The 20526-nt window shown below is 46.0% G+C and overlaps 1 protein-coding gene and 1 pseudogene across 6 annotated transcripts in view; one reads left to right on the forward strand and one right to left on the reverse strand.

Annotated features, from left to right (window-relative positions):
• CECR2 (CECR2 histone acetyl-lysine reader) overlaps nt 1–20526 on the reverse strand; it is a 157868-nt gene that overhangs the window by 63715 nt on the left and 73627 nt on the right. For all 6 annotated transcript variants that reach the window (XR_010947406.1, XM_067755955.1, XM_067755957.1 and 3 more), the window contains exon 2: nt 3634–3728. Coding sequence is in view for 5 of the 6 variants with exons in the window: in XM_067755955.1 (XP_067612056.1) it covers nt 3634–3728 (95 nt within the window). In the remaining variant the exon portion in view is untranslated. The remainder of the gene's footprint in view (nt 1–3633; nt 3729–20526) is intronic.
• Nucleotides 1775–3169, forward strand: LOC137233413 (heterogeneous nuclear ribonucleoprotein A1-like; annotated as a pseudogene).

Here is a 20526-nt window from a genome sequence, read left to right on the forward strand (position 1 = left end):
CTTCATGATGGGCTCGCCTCTGCCCTCAGGCCTGATCTACTCACTCGCCCCTTCCTGGTCCCCCGCCCTCCCTGCCCTCAGGATCACACCCCCGAACTCGCTGCTCAGCCTACAAGGCCTACTAGGCTCCTACTCCTGTTGTGCTGTGGCCACAGGATTCCTCGAATGGCTGTGCTTGTCGGAGACAGCAGGGAAAGAAGGCGAGCAGGTGGGCCAAGCAAGCCCCACAGATGCAGTGTGACAACCAGCCTCTGTGTCGAGAGCCACCAGGCAGGCTGGGGCCCTGTTTTCCCTCCAGCTGATCAGTGTCTTAGATGCTTTCTAAAAGCTACAAACTGGGTTTCAACATGAAGTCGCATTTTAGATGCTGGCGACGAACCAAAATTTAACACTCAGGGGCTAATAAGACTTTGGACTTTGCAGCTCAAATGAATCACATCTCTGAAACACATGGGACCTTCTGCTCTGCAACCCCTAGCCTCTGCTCCAGGGTGTCGAACCCCAGACACCCACCTTCCTACCTGCAATTTCGGGGGGGGGGGTCCGTCCTTCCTCCACTCACCCTCTTAATGGGCTCTGTAATATAAGGGCACTGGCTCAGGAAGCACCCCATGACAGCTCGGTCCACGGCCCCTTCTCACACAGGCCACGTGCTCTGTGGATGTCACAGCGCTTGCCATGGCAACTGCACACACTCTGCAGTGGGGCCCAGGACCGAGGGTCCCGAGGGCATCTGCCCTCCAGCACCCTGGCCAGAGCGAGGTGAGGCAAACAGACCCCCTCGGACACTGATGGTCATGGGTGAAATGGAGCAACCCCTGGGGTGAGCAGCCTGGAAATTTATTTTTTGAATCTTAAGTGGGCATTTCTTTTTACGGAGTGACTATACTTGCAGAAATTTAAGAGTATGATTCACTAAGGTGTGCAAACTTTTATGTCCAAGGCTATGTAATATAACATGTTTATAACAGTTAAAAGCTGGGCACAAACGTCCATCTATTAAATCGGAGTATTTGACAATCCCATTTAAAGAAAAAAGTGGTTATAAGAAAAATTATCATTGTGAGGAAAAAAATGGAAGATATGAAAAAGTGAAATTATATACAGAGTATGACTACAACTGCTTAAAAACCACACAGACTCCCAAGTTACATCTCAAAAAGAAAATGGGAGAAAACATACTAAACCCCTTGTCATGGTGTTTAAGTGGTAAGATGGCAGATTTCTTTCTACTCTTTGTTTAGCACAACAGCCTAGATGCCCTGGGGACAGTCAGTACACTCGTGGAGAATGCAGGAGACGACGACTACAGCATGAAACAGGCAGAAGTACACACACAGAAAGGAAGAGGGATGATCGCTCACACACACTCACACACACACACGCGCGCGTGCGAACACCGAGCTCCGCGCTCAATGCAGGAGCAGCTCGTCAACCCCTCATTCACCTTGTTACCACACGTCTACCCCCAGCCCTGACAAGCGTCCAGGAGTGGATCTACTAGCAGAGAAATATTTCAGACACCGTCTTTTTTTTAAACCGTGGCACCCCAGCCTCCTGCCTGCACGGGGAGCCCCATCCTGTCTCAGCTTCCCGGGAGCTGGCCTCACAGTCCAACTGTGTGGAAACGTAGTAGCAAGAGAACGTCTATCAACTCTATCAAAACAAGGGATGAGGCCTTATCGGGAAGACCCTTTATTTGCTGACAGAGATGAAATCTTGCTCCAAATGTCTACACATCTCAATGCACCAGACAGCTGTGTACTTGGCAGCTATGGCGTGCGGGGGCCCAGAAGCTCCACGCTAGAAATGATGCTAGAGATACGTTCGGTAGATTACTCCTTTCTGCCCGTGGACGCAGCCGAGTAAGCATCGTTGACGTCTCCCCGCCCCGCACTGCCGTCACGTCTAAGTCAGGGTCTCCCAAAGAGCTGCACAGCTGCAGAAGCTCTTCGTCGGAGGTTTGAGCCTTGAAACAAGCGACGCGAGCCTGAGGAGGCATCCTGAGCGGCGGGGAGTGCGCACAGACTGTGTGGCGACGAGAGATCCAAGCACCAGGCACTCCAGAGGCTTCAGGGTTGTCACACACGCCACTGTGGAGGATGTGGGTGCGGCCATGAAAGCAAGGCCACACGAGGTGGATGGGAGAGTTGTGGAACCCAAGAGGGCCGTCTCAAGAGAAGATTCTCAAAGACCTGGTGCCCACTTAAGTGTGAAAAAGATTTTTGTTGGTGGCATTAAAGAAGACACTGAAGAACATCATCTAAGAGATTATTTTGAACAGTATGGGAAAACTGAAGTGATTAAAATCATGACTGATCGAGGCAGTGGCAAGAAGTGAGGCTTTGCTTTCGTAACCTTTGATGACCATGACTCTGTAGACAAGACTGTCATTCAGAAATACCACACTGTGAATGGCCACAACTGTGAAGTAAGGAAAGCCCTATCTGAGCAAGAGATGGCTAGTGCCTCATCCAGCCAAAGAGGCCGAAGTGGTTCTGGAAACTTTGGTGGTGGTCGTGGAGGGGGGTTTTGGTGGGAATGACAACTTTGGTCGTGGAGGAGACTTCAGTGGTCGAGGTGGCTTTGGTGGCAGCTGCGGTGGCGTGGGATATGGTGGCAGTGGATATGGTGGCAGTGGAGATGGCTATAATGGGTTTGGTAATGATGGAAGCAATTTTGGAGGTGGTGGAAGCTTCAATGATTTTGGCAGTTACAATAATCAATCTTCAAATTTTGGACCCATGAAAGGAGGAAACTTTGGAGGCAGAAGTTCTGGCCCCTAGGGTGGTGGAGGTCAATAGTCTGCCAAACCCCGAAACCAAGGTGGCTGTGGTGGTTCCAGCAGCAGCAGTAGCTGTGGCAGTGGCAGAAGGTTTTGATTACTGCCAGGAAACAAAGCTTAGCAGGAGAGGAGAGCCAGAGAAGTGACAGGGAAGCTACAGGTTACAACAGATCTGTGAACTCAGCCAAGCACAGCGGTGGCAGGGCCTAGCTGCTACAAAGAAGACATGTTTTAGACAATACTCATGTGTATGGGCAAAAAAACTCGAGGACTGTTATTTGTGACTAATTGTATAACAGGTTATTTTAGTTTCTGTTCTGTAGAAAGTGTAAAGCATTCCAGCAAAGGGTTTTAATGTAGGTTTTTTTTTTTTTGCACCCATGCTGTTGACTGCTAAATGTAATAGTCTGATCATGACACTGAATAAATGTGTCTTTAAAAAAAGAGAAATGATGCCACTGTTCACATGAACAGAAGATACATACCCCAGGGGCAGAAATACGGTAAAAATCTAGTTTTAATTTGTTAGGCATCATTTTACCAATACTGAAAACAAAGATCAGAAAGAAAGCCCTACATTGAGAGAACACATTCCACACTTGAATATGGTAGCTGGTGGACCCAACAGTAAGGGATATAGATTTCTGAGAGTGAAATAAAGTCAAGAATTACAATAAAATGAAAACTCAGCTGCAGAAGGAGCCAAACACGGGACCTGGGAACCGTGTGTAAATGCTGTTACGTCTTGGCCGGTGATCTGCTCTGGTTTATTCCAGGAGACACGAAACATCACCAGGACTGGTTAATTCCTTCCCTCCGCCAGAAACGGTAAGATTGGGGTTACTCACGTGATATCCCTTCGCTGATAGCAGCCCTGAAGTAGGCAGGCGATCAGGTCACTGATAAACTCCACGTCATCTCTGTGAAGAGCTGCTTCTAACTCCTGAGGAGGAGAAGGGAGAGGGATTGAGAGCTCAGACACGGATGCAGATTTCCTAACGGCCAGCAGCTCATCCCTTCCAGGTCGCCACCACACCACCACTGCCGTCACCGTCTCGGGCCAACTGCCCTCCTTTTTGGTTTTCCAAGAGTTTACTCCCCCACTGCTCCTTACCAAGCTCCATTCCTTTCACCTGCACACACAGACATCTCTTTTTACAAGTCAATGCAGCACAGTCACAAAAGAGCTTAACTTATATTAATATACTGTTTTGCTTTCTATTACTTTGCAAGAGTGTAAAGGAGCCAATACGTAATTACTCAGAAAGTATTCATTTACTGAAGAGTTTCAGCAGGCAAGCCAACCGCAACAGCTTTCCAGAGCCACGCTACCTTGAGAAGCGGCACTAGGAAGTGAGCAATCTGTGGTCCCCACAGGCCCGGGGAGGGGCTGCCAGCGCCAAGGCCGAGCTGACATCACCTGAAGGGAAGTGAGGCGATGCCGTGCTAAGGGGCTAATCCCAGGGGAGGTGCACGTGCTGTCCTTGGGGTTTAGGCAGAGATGCCAAAGATTTAGCTTGACTTTGCATATACCCTGAACAAAGGTTCGCTGAGGAGCTACAGGGACAAAAGGTGACAGCGTGGAATTTTGGGAGATTCTATTCCCTTCTCAAGTTCCCACAGTGAACCAGTGTTTCCTGAGATGATGGAACATGCCCCAATCACCAGCTCCCGGGATGCAGAGAGGGCCCACGTCTGGTCCACCAGGATGCCGTCCACCCACCATGCAAGTCATTTCCCAAGGGTCCACTACGCTTGTGGTGTGGTCGGCTCATAACCAAAACTGCGAGGGTCTTATGAGTGGTTTGGAAAGCATGAGGTGTGCCAAATACGCAGCTTCTGCTCTGCCCACACCAAGTACCGGGCAGTGTACACAGGAGGTGGGGATCCACTTCTGCTGTAAAAATGGTAACGGTCTTTTTAAAGCTATTTTAATTGTTCCGTTTATTATTCTATGTTTAAAAGTTTCTAAGTTTGTAAACACGCACTCCGAAAACTTCACATGACAAAAAACTGCTAAACACACCAACTGATAGAAGCAAACAAAATACAAACTACCCTGAGAAGGAAAGGGCATAGACGTCTTGAAAGCCCAGGTGAGCGAAACTCAGAATTCAAAGACAAGGCCCAGCGTGAAAACCTTGTGCCTGCCCTACATACAAATTTGGTAACGATGAGCATGTCTATTACAATGGCTCTTATTCTCCTATTAGCTTACTAATTCCTTTGGGCAGAGCTCTTTTCTACATTCTACCGACCAAACATAACAAGGATTTGAACTATATTTGGTCAGAATTCATTTATTCAACAAACATTTCTGGGGCACCCAGCACTTCCCGAGCCCTGGGGAGCTGGAGTCAGCGGGGGGAGTAGACGGGACACAGCACCGCTGGGCATAGAACCGGTGCTGTGGGAGGGACGGGCACTGCTCCAGGGGCCCAACACCCGGGGTGGGGCTGCACACGGGGCAGGTGGGCCCGGCCTGCCGTGGAGAGGGTGGGACCCGCCCGGCTGCTGCGGCAGAGGGTGGAGATGAGGCCACTGCGGCTCGAGCAACAGCCCAGAGGAGACTCTGAGGGACTTAGCTGAACGAGACAGACAGCAGGAGGGGAGACACGCACATCCAGAGCCCAACAGGAGCACAGGAGGGACAGAGCAAGGGAAGATTCAGGCTCCTACTGAAGCCCAGTCACACTGGGCAAGACCCCAAAGGAAACCGCAGTAAGAGAAGAGGCTGGACCCTTGAAGCACAAAGTCCCAGGCCACCTCGTTCAATAGATTAGCCAGAATTACTGACACTAGAACCGGAAGGAAAACATCCACAAACCAATGATGGGAATGTGTCATGAACCAAGAATTATGAAATACAACCTGTGAATCTGAGGTTTAAAAAAGGAAAGAAAAAACTGTTGCACTGTACTTTCTGCTGGCCTCAGAACCCAGGCTTCATTGGTGATTCAACCACTGTTTTCTTTTTTAATATTTATTTGTTTATTTGGTTGTGCCGGGTCTTAATTGCGGCATGCATGTGGGATCTAGTTCCCTAACCAGGGATCGAACTGAGGCCCCCTGCATTGGGCGTGCAGAGTCCCTTCCACTGCGCCACCAGGGAAGTCCCCAACCATTGTTTTCTTAACATTATCAGCAGAAAGTGAAGACTAACACCCCTATCTACATTTGAAAAAATTATTAAATGATCTGTTCTGTCCAACTCTGGCAGAGAGTCTAAATGGCACTGGTGAAAACCTATCCCCAGTGAACCTGGGCTTGCCTTTCTGGCACAACCATAATCTAGGTAGCCACTGGGAAGGCGGTTACATACGAGGCTGTGCATCGGGGATGCTGAATCAGCTCTTCCAAGGGCAACTGGACAGGCTTGAAATGTCTCTCAAATGAGTACTGAGAAGGGCTCTGATATCATGAATGCAATCCCACCCCCTGCCTCCCATTTCACCCATGGGATACGGTGACTCACAAACAGTAACTCACAAAATATCCAATTGCTTTTCATATGTATTTCTATGATATTATGCTTCATAAATCAGAAGCTACCTAGAAAACAAACCAAAATAGATGCAGGCCCCTGGTAACTTGTGAGGTGCACTTTTCCCTCTAGCTCGGCAGGGCTTGACCCACACAAGTGGTGGGCAGTCCGAGGAAGAAGGCACTGCCTCTGGACAGCCCGCTGTCCTCCCCTGCAGCTGCCACATGGTGACCAGGGCACCGGGCGCAGCCTCGGCACTCACGGCCCTCGGCCTAATGTTACAGAGAGACAGCAGAGGAGAAACAGGAGAGCAATTTCAATCCGCTGAACAAAAAAAAGTGCCGGCTTATCGGTTAAAATGTTTTCACTTCAATGGATAGAGTTTCAGATTTGCAAGGTGAAAACGTTTTGGAGCTGATTCAGAACAATGTGAATATACTTAACACTCCTGAATTGTGCACTTAAAACGATGCTAAATTTTGTGTCTTTTACCACAATTTATTATAGGAAGAAAAAACTTTATCACATTAAAAGTTCCCCTGTGCAGGGGTTGTTGTGATGATTTAAATGAGGCAATGCTTATAAAAGCCAGACCAGCCTGGCACACAGCAAATGCTCTATAGCATGTGAGCACAGCAATTATCTCATCTTCCTTAAGTGGTGGTGTGTAGAAAAAAGCAGACTGAAGAGATAGAAAGCGGTCTTTTCAAAATTCAGGTTTCTGAACAACAGAAATTCAAACTCTTAATACACGGCCTGTGTGCATGAGCCAATAAAACCATCTCCAGATCCAGTTATTCAAAGCCTTACCACATACGCCTTCAGCCGGGAGCCTGAGGCTTAGGCTAAGGCAACGAGAAATAAACACCCTTCAAGCGCCCCACCCCCACTTTCCTCCTCCCCTTTTGTATTTCCTTTTCACTGTGGGCACTGAGCTGTGAGGACAGAAATCTGAACTTTGCCAAGATGCTCTGGGGCGGGGGCGGGGGGTGGTGGTGATCAGCAAATCAGCCGAGAAGGGACACGAGAAGGGCTCCTGGGCTCCCGCTCTTCAGAGGGGCCGGAGGGAGAACAGGGCTCGCCCTCTGTGCAGCTGGCGGCACAGCTCATTAGGGACGGGCCTGTTCAGCACCGGCACACGGCCCTGCCCTCGGGACCCAGCGGTGGCTGCTGGGAAAAGAACCCCAGGGTGAGCCAGGGAGGGAAAGGGGGCCCTTAGCCTATGTCGTGGAAACTCTTCGCCACAAACAGGGAGAATGTCCAGAAGAGACAGCCAAGTGCAGCACAGGGAACACAACTAACTCCTTCGACGCACGGCCACCACTTAGCACCTGTTCTCAAATATCACTGCAGGGACTTTCTACTGTTTGATCTGCTCCTGAGCGCCGTACAAGTCTTCTTTAACCTTTTGCGAAAGAAGGTGGTAAAGAGAGAACAACTTTCCTTCCTTCAACTTCCAAGGAAGGATGAAGATCACAGAGCTGCACCCTCCGGGCACAAAGATCCTGCTGAGTGTACCTAAGGAGGGAAAAAGGGCTAAGGAAAACAGCCATATGTGCTGTATTTGATTTCAGAAGGTTACGAATCTTTCTCACCTGCACAGGAACCAACTGCAAGGCAGTAGGGGTCACAGTCAAAGGCGGGGGCTTCTGCGTGGGCCCCAGAACTGCACTCACACAAAGGAGATGCACAGCAGGCCCTCCGAGGACCATCCCAGCTGCTCTCCATGAGACCGCCTGGGGAGCGGGCTCAGCCTCCAGAAGGCCTCCCTGGCTCTGGCCGCTGATGCTTTCTAACGTGATATAAATTAATTTAATCCCAAAGGCTGCCCGGGCCAATTCAAACCGTGCGGTATACATCAGCCCAAGCGGGTTACCGCTGAGGATCCCCGAAGTGCTACCCCAACGTCCTCCCCGTGGCCGGCAGCTCTGCACCGCGGCTTCGCTGCAGACACACCTTCCTCTCGGCAGCCCACAACATGGCTGTCACTGGCTGTGATGCTGGGGAACAACAGAAAGGAAACCACATAGCTCCCCTCAGATAGGACTGCTACCCTAGAATATTAGATTACTGCAAAATACTAATCAAAGCAATAAATGTGTAAACCTACAAGAAATTGATTTTCTAAAAAGGTATACATTACCAAAACTGGCTCCAGAAATTTTTAAAAAGGCTCAGAACTTTCATGGATCTTCTCCCACAAGAAAGCCCCCACGATACACAAATAATTCCTGAGCACTGAAGAGATGGAAGCTTCGCAACACGTCCACAAAGCTGGTGCTGGATGAGCAGGGCCCTGCGGCCCCTACAAGCCTCAGACCCAGGTCGGCGTATGGACGTCATCGCAGAGACTGTGCCCCTCGGGCCCCACGGCGCATGGACGTGGCACAGCTTCCTAGAAAGCCGGGTTTACTCTGATTGTTTTGTTTTCATCGTTGTTGCTTGTTGTTTCGAAAGATTTTTTTAACTGAAACAGGAGACTTCATCAGACAAGTTATGCCAAAGCTACTTCAGACGGTAGAGCTCTAGACCACTGAGGTTAAGCAACCCTACTCCCTGCTCACCACTGGACTGGCTGGAAATTATTTTATGTGGAGCCAGTGAAATGTGCGTAGAGAAGCAACAGTCAAGGCTGGAGGGTTAATTTGGGCGCGGTTTGCAGGACACAAGGTAAGAGAGACCCAGGGTGAGAAGGTCCCAAGCCCAGCCCAGGGAAGACGCCAAGGGGCCAAAACCAGGAGGACGTCAGTGAAATGGAAAGGATGGGGTGAAACGGGAGCGTTTCAGGAGCAGAGTCAATGAGATTTGCAATTAACTGTAGGTAGAGGGCAAAGGACAGGAAATTTCAGGTAACAAGTTTTAATCCTGCGTCTCCCGCCCCCCAACAAAAGATTATGGGATCGCTAAGTGATAAACAAAAAAGCTGAAAGGAGGCCAGGTGGGAGGGACAGAGACGACAAAGTTTAAACTGGGAAACATGCTGGTTGTTGGTATGTGACCACAGCCTGGTCTCCTGAGAGCAGCACAGAAAACTGCAGGCATGACTTGGGTGTGTGGGGCCCTCCTGACCGGTCCAATCAGCTCACCCCTCCGTGGTCACGTGACAGTGTGTGTGGGGCGGGGGGTGTCCACAAGTGAACGGTGTCCCTGCATCTGAAGACATGCTCCACACCAGGCTCTCTGTCTAGTGCTGAGTGTGCCAACAGGTCTGGAGACGCCCCCTCCGGCAGCCTCACATCTGGGAGGGGCAGGCAAAACGAGCAGTAGTCCCCATTCCCAGCTGTGGCTACAGACAGCAGTGACTAAGAATGAGCACCTCACGAGCACCTGTGCCGAAAGCCCTCGGGCCTCCGCAGAGGAAGGGCTGGAAAGAGCAGAGAGAAAACCAAAGACAGGAGCCCCTGGGAGCAACCAGGCTAAAGGATGAATGTGTGACTGAAGGTTTGCAGCAATGCCTGCCATCGAACAACGAGGAAATCTGGATGTCGTTATAACTGAAAAAATAGTTCTGAATTCTCACTGGGAAAAGATAAAGAATGTTCTAACCAATCTGCATGCTATCTAAAGATGTCCCCAGGTAAAGAACTGGGCTGTGCTGACCCAGCCCCAACCCTGGTGGGGCAGGACCTTTCATCAGGCTGGGGAGAAATCACCCCCTCTTCTGATTCTCAGCTCCCTGACCAGTACGTGGGCCTGGGTGTTAGGAAGGTGGTGTGTGTTGAATGGCAGGTACCAATCCAATTTTAAATCAACGAACAAGGTCCTACTGTATAGCACAGGGAACTAAATTCAATATACTATGATAAACCATAATGGAAAAGAATATGGAAAAGAATGTGTATATATACATATAAGTGAGTCACTTTGCTGTACAGCAGTAATTAACACAACACTGTAGTTCAACTATACTTCAATTAAAAATAAATTTAAATAAATAAACAAAACACCATCGCGAGACCCTGGGCCCACTGACATTGTTACGGTTCTGAATCTACAGAGCTGAGCACCAAATCGATCACCTGAAAGGCCTCACAACAAAGCCAGCTACATACAGTCCCAGCAGGACCTCTAGGAAAGGAACACCTGAGAAGCTGTGCAGCAAGCAGGTACCACTCCTGCTGGGCTGAGGCAGACTCCTCAGCAAAATTCTCTCACAACAGAGTTATACAGAACGTCAATACTGACCGAGTTTCTTCTATTACAGGACACTCACTCAACTGTTTTATTTTGGGGTAAGAAATTAAGGAAGAGACAATAGCTTGAGACAACCTCAGTCAATGCCAGTTCTGGATGCCTCCAAAGGCCACTGACTGAATCATTTTACAAGGAGGCAAAAAAAAAAAAAACCCTCGACAACGATTCCATAATGGTTCCGCAGGTGTGATAACAATTACAAGTGTTGAAAGTCACCTTAAATAGAAACATACAAAGTGCTTACGTTCTAATGACCATGACTATATACCCACAGAGCAACTAAAAACCAAACTATCTTACTATTGAGTGAATAGGGACTTGGGACAAATTTTTCAGAAATCAGCATTAAAAGCAGATTCAAAAAGATAGAAGTGAGGTTGAAGTATTCTAGAAAGCTGTTCTTGAGATCTCCAAAAGTGGTTCTAGTGATGATGAAGAAATTATTTCTGGAAATAAGGATGGGGAGAAAAAGCAATTACTTCTAAACTTAAAATTCAAATGTTTATGTAAAATCCCCAAAGTCAAATCTCCGAACAGAAATTTGACTATTTCATCTCTATTATTAAAGTTTAAATACACTATGATAAATCAACAGTCCCAAAGTTTTATTGAATCATCTCATTGGGAAGATGGGGTATCACCTAAATTTAAGCATGTGTGGGAAGTTTTCATGTTAATACCACTATAAAAGGAACTGAGTCAGAATTCATAACTCCCACTCTTTCCACTTTACCAAAAAGGAAGAGACCATTAAAGTTTGGAAAGGAGAGGGACTTGCCTGGTGGTGCAGTGGTTAAGAATTCACCTGCCAATACAGGGGACATGGATTCGAGCCCTGGTCCAGGAAGTTCCCAGATGCCGCAGAACAGCTAAGCCCATGCGCCACAACTACTGAGCCCACGCACCGCAACTACTGCAGCCCGTGCACTCTAGGGCCCGTGAGCCACAACCACTGAGTCTGCATGCTTCAACTAACTGAAGCCTGTGCGCCTAGAGCCCACGCTCCGCAACAAGAGAAGCCACCTCAATGAGAAGCCCGCGCACCACAACGAACAGTAGCCCCTGCCCTCTGCAACTAGAGAAAGCCCGCGCGCAGCAACAAAGACCCAATGCAGCCAAAACTAAATTTTTAAAAATTAAAAAAAAAGTCACAGCTACAATTAAAAAAGAAAAAAGTTGTTTGGAAACGGGAAAAGGTATGGAGAATGATACCGGACAATGACCTCATTTCTTCTAAAACGCAGCCTCACTGATTTCACACATCCCTTATTCAGCTTTCAAGCAGATCAGAACCACTGCCCACCCCCCACCCTACTTCCATCCCACCACAGCCAGTTACTAACAAACATCGTCAGGTTCACTGGGCCTCACTCGAGATGCAGCTTTTTTGTCTCCAGGTCTCTCCTTTGTCTTTCCTCCCGTGTCCCCTCAGCCTCCATATAAAAACTGGACTTTTTTTGATCGAAGTGATGAGTAAAACAAATAAGCCAATATTTTCCAGTCAAGTTTTACCAATGTCTATAGTAGGAAATGTAAACTTCACAGCAGGAAGGAGTTAAAAGGTTTTAACAAGAAAAAAAATTAGGACTTCCCTGATGGTGCAGTGGTTAAGAATCCACCCGCCAATGCAGGGGACACGGGTTTGAGCCCTGATCCAGGGAGATTCCACATGCCATGGTGCAACTAAGCCCGTGCACCACAACTAGAGCCCCCGAGCTACAAGTACTGAAGCCCGCAGGCCTAGAGCCCATGCTCCATAACAAGAGAAGCCACCACAGTGAGAAGCCCGCGCACTGCAACGAAGAGTAGTCCCCACTTGCCGCGACTACAGAAAAGCCCACGCATAGCAACGAAGACCCAACACAGCCAAAAATAAATTTATTTATTTATTTATTTATTTTTAAAAAAGAATTAGGTAGGAGACTTTGGGTTTGATTAAAGATTTTAATGCAAACAACTTGGAGGATGGAGAAGTAATACAGGTATGCAAGGTAAAAAAGAAGACTACGGGCATGAAAAGGACAAAACCAAGGCACACTAACCCATATGCTTGGCGATTACTGCTGCTCTCTGGTGACCTGTGTGCGCAAGTGCCTGGGAGCACCAGGGCAGGCCAGGACACCAAACACAATAGAAAACAAACAAATGTTGGAGAGCAACATTTGCTTCATACATGCTTCATATATCCAATGAGACTTTTATTCCTCAAAAGCGTAATGAGCATTAGACAAACGGTGACAGCTGACAAAATTAACTGACATGGGGCTGTGGTGAAGAGGCACCCAGAGCAGGCTCTCCTCTTCAGGAACACAGCAGATCTGCCGGCCAGGTCGCTTCTCCCACAGTGTACCAATCGGGAGTAAAAATAAAGGATGTGGACACCTTTAAAACTCCCTTACTAGTCAAGAAATTTCATCAGCTGTCCTTAAGCCTGGTTTTGGCCCCTTGGTGTCCTTAAGATTAATTACCGATAGAGCAGGAACCAAGATGGCAGAGCAGAAGGACGTGATCGCACTCCCTCTTGTGAGAGCACCAGAATCACAACTAGCTGCTGGACAATCATCAACAGGAAGACACTGGAACTCACCAAAAAGATACCCCACATCCAAAGACAAAGGAGAAGCCACAATGAGACGGTAGGAGGGGCGCAATCACAGTAAAATCAAACCCCATAACTGCTGGGTGGGTGACTCACAGACCGGAGAACACATGCCACAGAAGTCCACCCACTGCAGTGAAGGTTCTGAGCCCCACTTCAGGCTTCCCAACCTGGGGGTCCGGCAACGGGAGGAGGAAGTCCTAGAGAATCAGACTTTGAAGCATAGCGGGAATTGATTGCAGGACTTCAACAGGACTGGGGGAAACAGAGACTCCACTTCTTGGAGGGCACACACAAAGTAGTGTGCACATCGGGACCCAGGGGAAGGAGCAGTGACCCTAGGGGAGACTGAAATAGACCTACCTGCTAGTGTTGGAGGGTTTCCTGCAGAGGCGGGGGATGGGGGCTGTGTCTCACCTTGAGGACACGGACGCTGGCAGCAGAAGTTCTGGGAAGTAATCCTTGGCGTGAGCCCTCCGAGAGTCTGTCATTAGCCCCACCAAAGAGCCCGAGAGTCTGTCATTAGCCCCACCAAAGAGCCCGGGTAGGCTCCAGTGTTGGGTTGCCTCAGGCAAAACAACCAACAGGGAGGGAACCCAGTCCCACCCATCAGCAGACAAGCGGATTAGAGTTTTACTGAGCTCTGCCCACCAGAGCAACAGTCAGCTCTACCCACCACCAGTCCCTCCCATCAAGCCTCTTAGACAGCCTCATCCACCAGAGGGCAGACAGCAGAAGCAAGAAGAACTACAATCCTGCAGCCTGTGGAACAAAAACCACATTCACAGAAAGACAGACAAAATGAAAGGCAGAGGGGCTATGTACCAGATGAAGGAACGAGAGAAAACCCCACAAAAACAACTAAATGAAGTGGAGATAGGCAACATTCCAGAAAAAGAATTCAGAATAATGATAGTAAAGATGATCCAGGACCTAGGAAAAAGAATGGAGGCAAAGATTGAGAAGATGCAAGAACTGTTTAACAAAGACCTGGAAGAATTAAAGAACAAACAAACAGAGATGAACAATACAATAACTGAAATGAAAACTACACTAGAAGGAATCAATAGCAGAATAACTGAGGCAGAAGAACGGATAAGTGACCTGGAAGACAGAATGGTGGAATTCACTGCTGCAGTGCAGACTAAAGAAAAAAGAATGAAAAGAAATGAAGACAGCCTAAGAGACCTCTGGGACAACATTAAACGCAACAACATTCGCATTATAGGGGTCCCAGAAGGAGAAGAGAGAGAGAAAGGACCGGAGAAAATATTTGAAGAGATTATAGTCAAAAACTTCCCTAACATGGGAAAGGAAATAGCCACCCAAGTCCAGGAAGTGCAGCAAGTCCCATACAGGATAAACCCAAGGAGAAACATGCCGAGACACACAGTAATCAAATTGGCAAAAATTAAAGACAAAGAAAAATTATTGAAAGCAGCAAGGGAAAAACGACAAATAACATACAAGGGAACCTTCCATAAGGTTAACAGCTGATTTCTCAGCAGAAATTCTACAAGCCAAAAGGGAGTGGCATGATATACTTAAAGTGATGAAAGGGAAGAAACTACAACCAAGATTACTCTACCCAGCGAGGATCTCATTCAGATTCGATGGAGAAATCAAAAGCTTTAACAGACAAGGAAAAGCTAAGAGAACTAAGCACCACCAAACCAGCTCTACAACAAATGCTAAAGGAACTTCTCTAAGTGGGAAACACAAGAGAAGAAAAGGACCTACAAAAACAAACCCAAAACAATTAAGAAAACGGTCATAGAAACACATATCGATAATTACCTTAAACGTGAATGGATTAAATGCTCCAAACAAAAGACACAGGCTTGCTGAATGGATACAAAAACAAGACCCATATATATGCTGTCTACAAGAGACCCACTTCAGACCTAGGGACACATACAGACTGAAAGTGAGAGGATGGAAAAAGATATTCCAGGCAAATGGAAATCAAAAGAAAGCTAGAGTAGCTATACTCATATCAGATAAAATAGACTTTAAAATAAAGAATGTTACAAGAGACAAGGAAGGACACTATATAATGATCAAGGGATCAATCCATGAAGAAGATATAACAGTTATAAATATATATGCACCCAACATAGGAGCACCTCAATACATAAGGCAACTGCTAACAGCTATAAAAGAGGAAATCGACAGTAACACAATAATAGTGGGGGACTTTAACAACTCACTTACACCAATGGACAGATCATCCAAAATGAAAATAAATAAGGAAACACAAGCTTTAAAAGACACAATAGACCAGATACATTTAATTGATATTTATAAGACATGTCATCCAAAAACAGCAGATTACACTTTTTTCTCAGGTGCGCACAGCACATTCTCCAGGATAGATCACGTCTTGGGTCACAAATCAAGCCCCAGCAAATTTAAGAAAATTGAAATCATATCAAGCATCTTTTCTGACCACAACGCTATCAGATCAGAAATTAATTACAGGGAAAAAAACGTAAAAAACACAAACACATGGAGGCTAAACGTTACTAAATAACCAAGAGATATCTGAAGAAATCAAAGAGGAAATCAAAAAATACCTAGAGACAAATGACAATGAAAACACGACGATCCAAAACCTATGGGATGCAGCAAAAGCAGTTCTAAGAGGGAACTTTATAGCTATACAAGCCTACCTCAAGAAACAAGAAAAATCTCAAGTAAACAATCTAACCTTACACCTAAAGGAACTAGAGAAAGAAGAACAAACAAAACCCAAACTTAGCAGAAGGAAAGAAATCATAAAGTTCAGAGGAGAAATAAATGAAATAGAAACAAAGAAAACAATAGCAAAGATCAATAAAACTAAAAGCTGGTTCTTTGAGAAGATAAACAAAATTGATAAACCATTAGCCAGACTCATCAAGAAACTCATCAACAAACAAGTCCAGGACCAGATGGCTTCACAGGTGAATTCTGTCAAACATTTAGAGAACAGCTAACACCCATCCTTCTCAAACTCTTCCAAAAAATTGCAGAGGAAGGAACACTCCCAAACTCATTCTTTGAGGCCACCATCACCCTGATACCAAAACCAGACAAACATACTACAAAAAAAGAAAATTACAGACTAATATCACTGATGAATATAGATGCAAAAATCCTCAACAAAATACTAGCAAACAGAATCCAACAACACATTAAAAGGATGATACACCACAGTCAAGTGGGATTTACCCCAGGGATGCAAGGATTCTTCAATATACGCAAATCAATCAATGTGATACACCATATTAACAAATTGAAGAATAAAAACCATATGATCATCTCAATAGATGCAGAAAAATCTTTTGACAAAATTCAACACCCATTTATGATAAAAACTCTCCAGAAAATGGGCATAGAGGGAACCTACCTCAACATAATAAAGGCCATATATGACAAACCCACAGCAAACATCATTCTCAATGGTGAAAAACTGAAAGCACTTCCTCTAAGATCAGGAACGAGACACGGATGTCCACTCTCACCACTATTATTCAACATAGATTTGGAAGTCCTAGCCATGGCAATCAGAGAAGAAAATGACATAAAAGGAATACCAATTGGAAAAGAAGTAGTAAAACTGTCACTGTTTGCATATGACATGATACTATACATAGAGAATCCTAAAGATGTCACCAGAAAACTACTAGAGCTAATCAATGAATTTGGTAAAGTTGCAGGATACAAAATTAATGCACAGAAATCTCTTGCATTCCTATACACTAATGATGAAAAATCTGAAACAGAAATTATGGAAACACTCCCATTTACCACTGCAACAAAAAGAATAAAATACCTAGGAATAAACCTACCTAGGGAGACAAAAGACCTGTGTGCAGAAAACTATAAGACACTGATGAAAGAAATTAAAGATGATACCAACAGATGGAGAGATATAGCATGTTCTTGGATTGGAAGAATCAATATTGTGAAAATGACTATCCTACCCAAAGCAATCTACAGATTCAATGCAATCCCTATCAAATTACCAATGGCATTTTTTACAGAACTAAAACAAATCATCTTAAAATCTGTATGGAGACACAAAAGACCCTGAATAGCTAAAGCAGTCTTGAGGGAAAAAAACGGAGCTGGAGGAATGAGACTCCTTGACTTCAGACTATACTACAAAGCTACAGTAATCAAGACAATATGGTACTGGCACAAAAACAGAAACACAGATCAATGGAACAGGATAGAAAGCCCAGAGATAAACCCACACACCCATGGTCAACTAATCTATGACAAAGGAGGCAAATATGTACAATGGAGAAAAGACAGGCTCTTCAGTAAGTGGTGCTGGGAACACTGGACAGCTACATGTAAAAGAATGAAATTGGAACACTCCCTAACACCATACACAAAAATAAGCTCAAAATGGATTTGAGACCTAAATGTAAGACCGGACACTATAAAACTCTTAGAGGGAAACATAGGAAGAACACTCTTTGACATAAATCATAGCAAGATCTTTTTTGATCCACCTCCTACAGTAATGGAAATAAAAATAAAAATAAACAAATGGGACCTAATGAAACTTAAAAGCTTTTGCACAGCAAAGGAAACTACAAACAAGATGAAAAGACAACCCTCAGAATGGGAGAAAATATTTGCAAACGAATCAACGGACAAAGGACTTATCTCCAAAATATATAAACAGCTCATGAAACTCAATATTAAAGAAACAAACAACCCAATCCAAAAATGGGCAGAAGACCTAAATAGATATTTCTCCAAAGAAGACATAGAGATGGCCAAGGAGCACATGAAAAGCTGCTCAACATCACTAATTATTAGAGAAATGCAAATCCAAACTACAATGAGGTATCACCTCACACCAGTTAGAATGGGCATCATCAGAAAATCTACAGACAACAAATGCTGCAGAGGGTGTGGAGAAAAGGGAACCCTCTTGCACTGTTGGTGGGAATGTAAATTGATACAGCCACTATGAAGAACAGTATGGAGGTTCCTTAAAAAAATAAAAATTACCATATGATCCACATTTACCCAGAGAAAACCATAATTCAAAAAGACACATGCACCCCAATGTTCATTGCAGCACTATTTACAATAGCCAGGTCATGGAAGCAACCTAAATGCCCATCGACAGACGAATGGATAAAGAAGATGTGGTACATATATACAATGGAATATTACTCAGCCATAAAAAGGAACGGAATTGAGTCATTTGCTGAGACGTGGATGGATCCAGAGACTGTCATACAGAGTGAGGTCAGAAAAATAAATATCGTATATTAATATATGCATGTATGTGGAACCTAGAAAAATGGTACAGATGAACCAGTTTGCAGGGCAGAAGTTGAGATACAGATGTAGAGAAGAAACGAACGGACACCAAGGGGGGAAAACCGCGGTAGGGTGGGGATGGTGGTGTGCTGAATTGGGCCATTGGGATTGACATGTATACACTGATGTGTATAAAATTGATGACTAATAAGAATCTGCAGTATAAAAAAAAACAAACGAACAAAAAACAATACTAAAAAAAAAAAAGATTAATTACCTGCCTCGAACTGAAATGAATCAGTAGCTCATGTACAGTGAAACTGCACTAAAGTGACTGAACCTCAGGGGTAGTTAAAAACAATCCGGCCAACATCAGTGATGCAAATGCACTCTCATTCTGACCAGTCTACTGCATCCAAGTCACATCTAAGGCCTGGGCTGAAAAGAGCATGTAAATTAGTCCATTCTTTCCTCCACCCAGACACCCTTCCTCCTCCAGGCCGATTCCCTTCCCTTCTCATCTCTGCCAGCTTCCCCTCCCCTGTCCTCTGCAGGCCACACCCACCATCCTGCTGAGCCCCTCCAGCCATACATACTCTGTTCCTTTCCTCAGAATCCCAGGAGACAGAGCAAACCCAGCACAAGGAGCCTGAACTCCCGGTCCCTCGGCCTCGGACCTGCTTCCCCTTTGGCCGCCCGTCTCCAAATGGCAGCTTTGTTCCACTGCTCCAGCAGAAAGCCTTTCAGTCACCCTTGACCCTTCGCTCATTTCATAACTAACCCAGCAACCTGCCCTGCTGACTCTCCCTTCCAAGTGGATTCAGAAACCACCCTGTGTCCTCAATGCCTTCTCCTCCGTCCACTGTCTCAGCATCGACTTCCTCAGGCCCTCCCAACTGGACCCCTGTCCGTGCACATCAACGGGCTCAAGTCCCGTTGACACTCAGCCCTCTGACCCCAGCCCACAACAACCAGCCTCCTGCCCTCTTCTCGGGGACCCGCAGCGCTCCTGCCAGGGGCCCCCTTCCTGCATCTGCATGGCTTCCCCATCATTCCCCAATCCACCTACTGTACTTTATTTTTCTAATTAACTGATCACCTATTTATTATATGTTTGTTTATTTTCTTTCTTCCACTATTATGCAAATCCCTTGAGAAGCTTCCTGGGTTTTGCTTGTGGCTGTTTCCCTGAAATGCCCAGTGAGTATTTAGTAAATGTTTTTTGAAAGTTAGCCAGCATCCATAAGCCAAGATCTTAAACTTAACACAGTAAGACTGTATCACACACAGTAAGCCCTAAATTCTAGCTATTATAAGGGATAATAATTTAAAATATGAATATTGAACAGCATATTATGAATATAAAGCATCTGAAACATTTTATGACCACTCGGCAGTGTGGTCTGAAGTCACTTAACAATTACCTTCATCTGTGAAAACTTTTCTCTCCAAAAATTTAATCTGGAAGGATTCACTAATACAGCAGGCACAGGGGTTGGTCTGAGGTTAAATTAAGCTCACAGGCTGTACAGGAGCCCTTCTGGGGTCAGCCTCCCAGCCCCCACGGCTGCGGCACTTCTCCCCGCACTTCCGAGCCCACCTCCCACTTCCAACACAGACCATCTCCTCCCCTGCCCTGTGAGAGGTGCTCAAACTCAATTATTGTCACATTGCTTGTTCAGAAGCCTCCCAAAACTCCCGCAACTCACCAAACTGAGACACGCTCCAACCCCTGAGTATGCCATTCAAAGACCTCAAATGACCCTTTCAATATTCTCTCCATTAAAGAGACATCTTGTGGAGAACTAACCAGCTGTATTTTTCAAAAATAACAGGTATTTCCCAATCTTTACTCCTGTTTGTTTCTCCTGTTAGAATACAGGTCCCGCCTTCACGCCCACCCATCCCATCGCAGGGGCCCAAGGCCTCAGGGGGAAGGTGGATTTCCTGTGGTGCTCAAAGGTGGCCTTCGAGCTCAGCCCCAAGGACTTCTGCTAATTGCTTTCACCTGGACGATGACAGTCACGAGAGCCCTAAGCCCACAGTGCAAGTGTGGAGGGGGTGGACAACAGGGGCTGTGCTGTGTTTCTTTTTCTGCCTGTGGCGCCATCAACTATGAATGCTTGAAAAGGAAAAGGGGCTTGAAAAGTAACATCTCAACTGACTATTTAAAAGAGGATCAAGGAAATACCT

The sequence above is a fragment of the Pseudorca crassidens genome, chromosome 11, assembly GCF_039906515.1.
Source record: "Pseudorca crassidens isolate mPseCra1 chromosome 11, mPseCra1.hap1, whole genome shotgun sequence".
NCBI classification, from domain to species: domain Eukaryota; kingdom Metazoa; phylum Chordata; class Mammalia; order Artiodactyla; family Delphinidae; genus Pseudorca; species Pseudorca crassidens.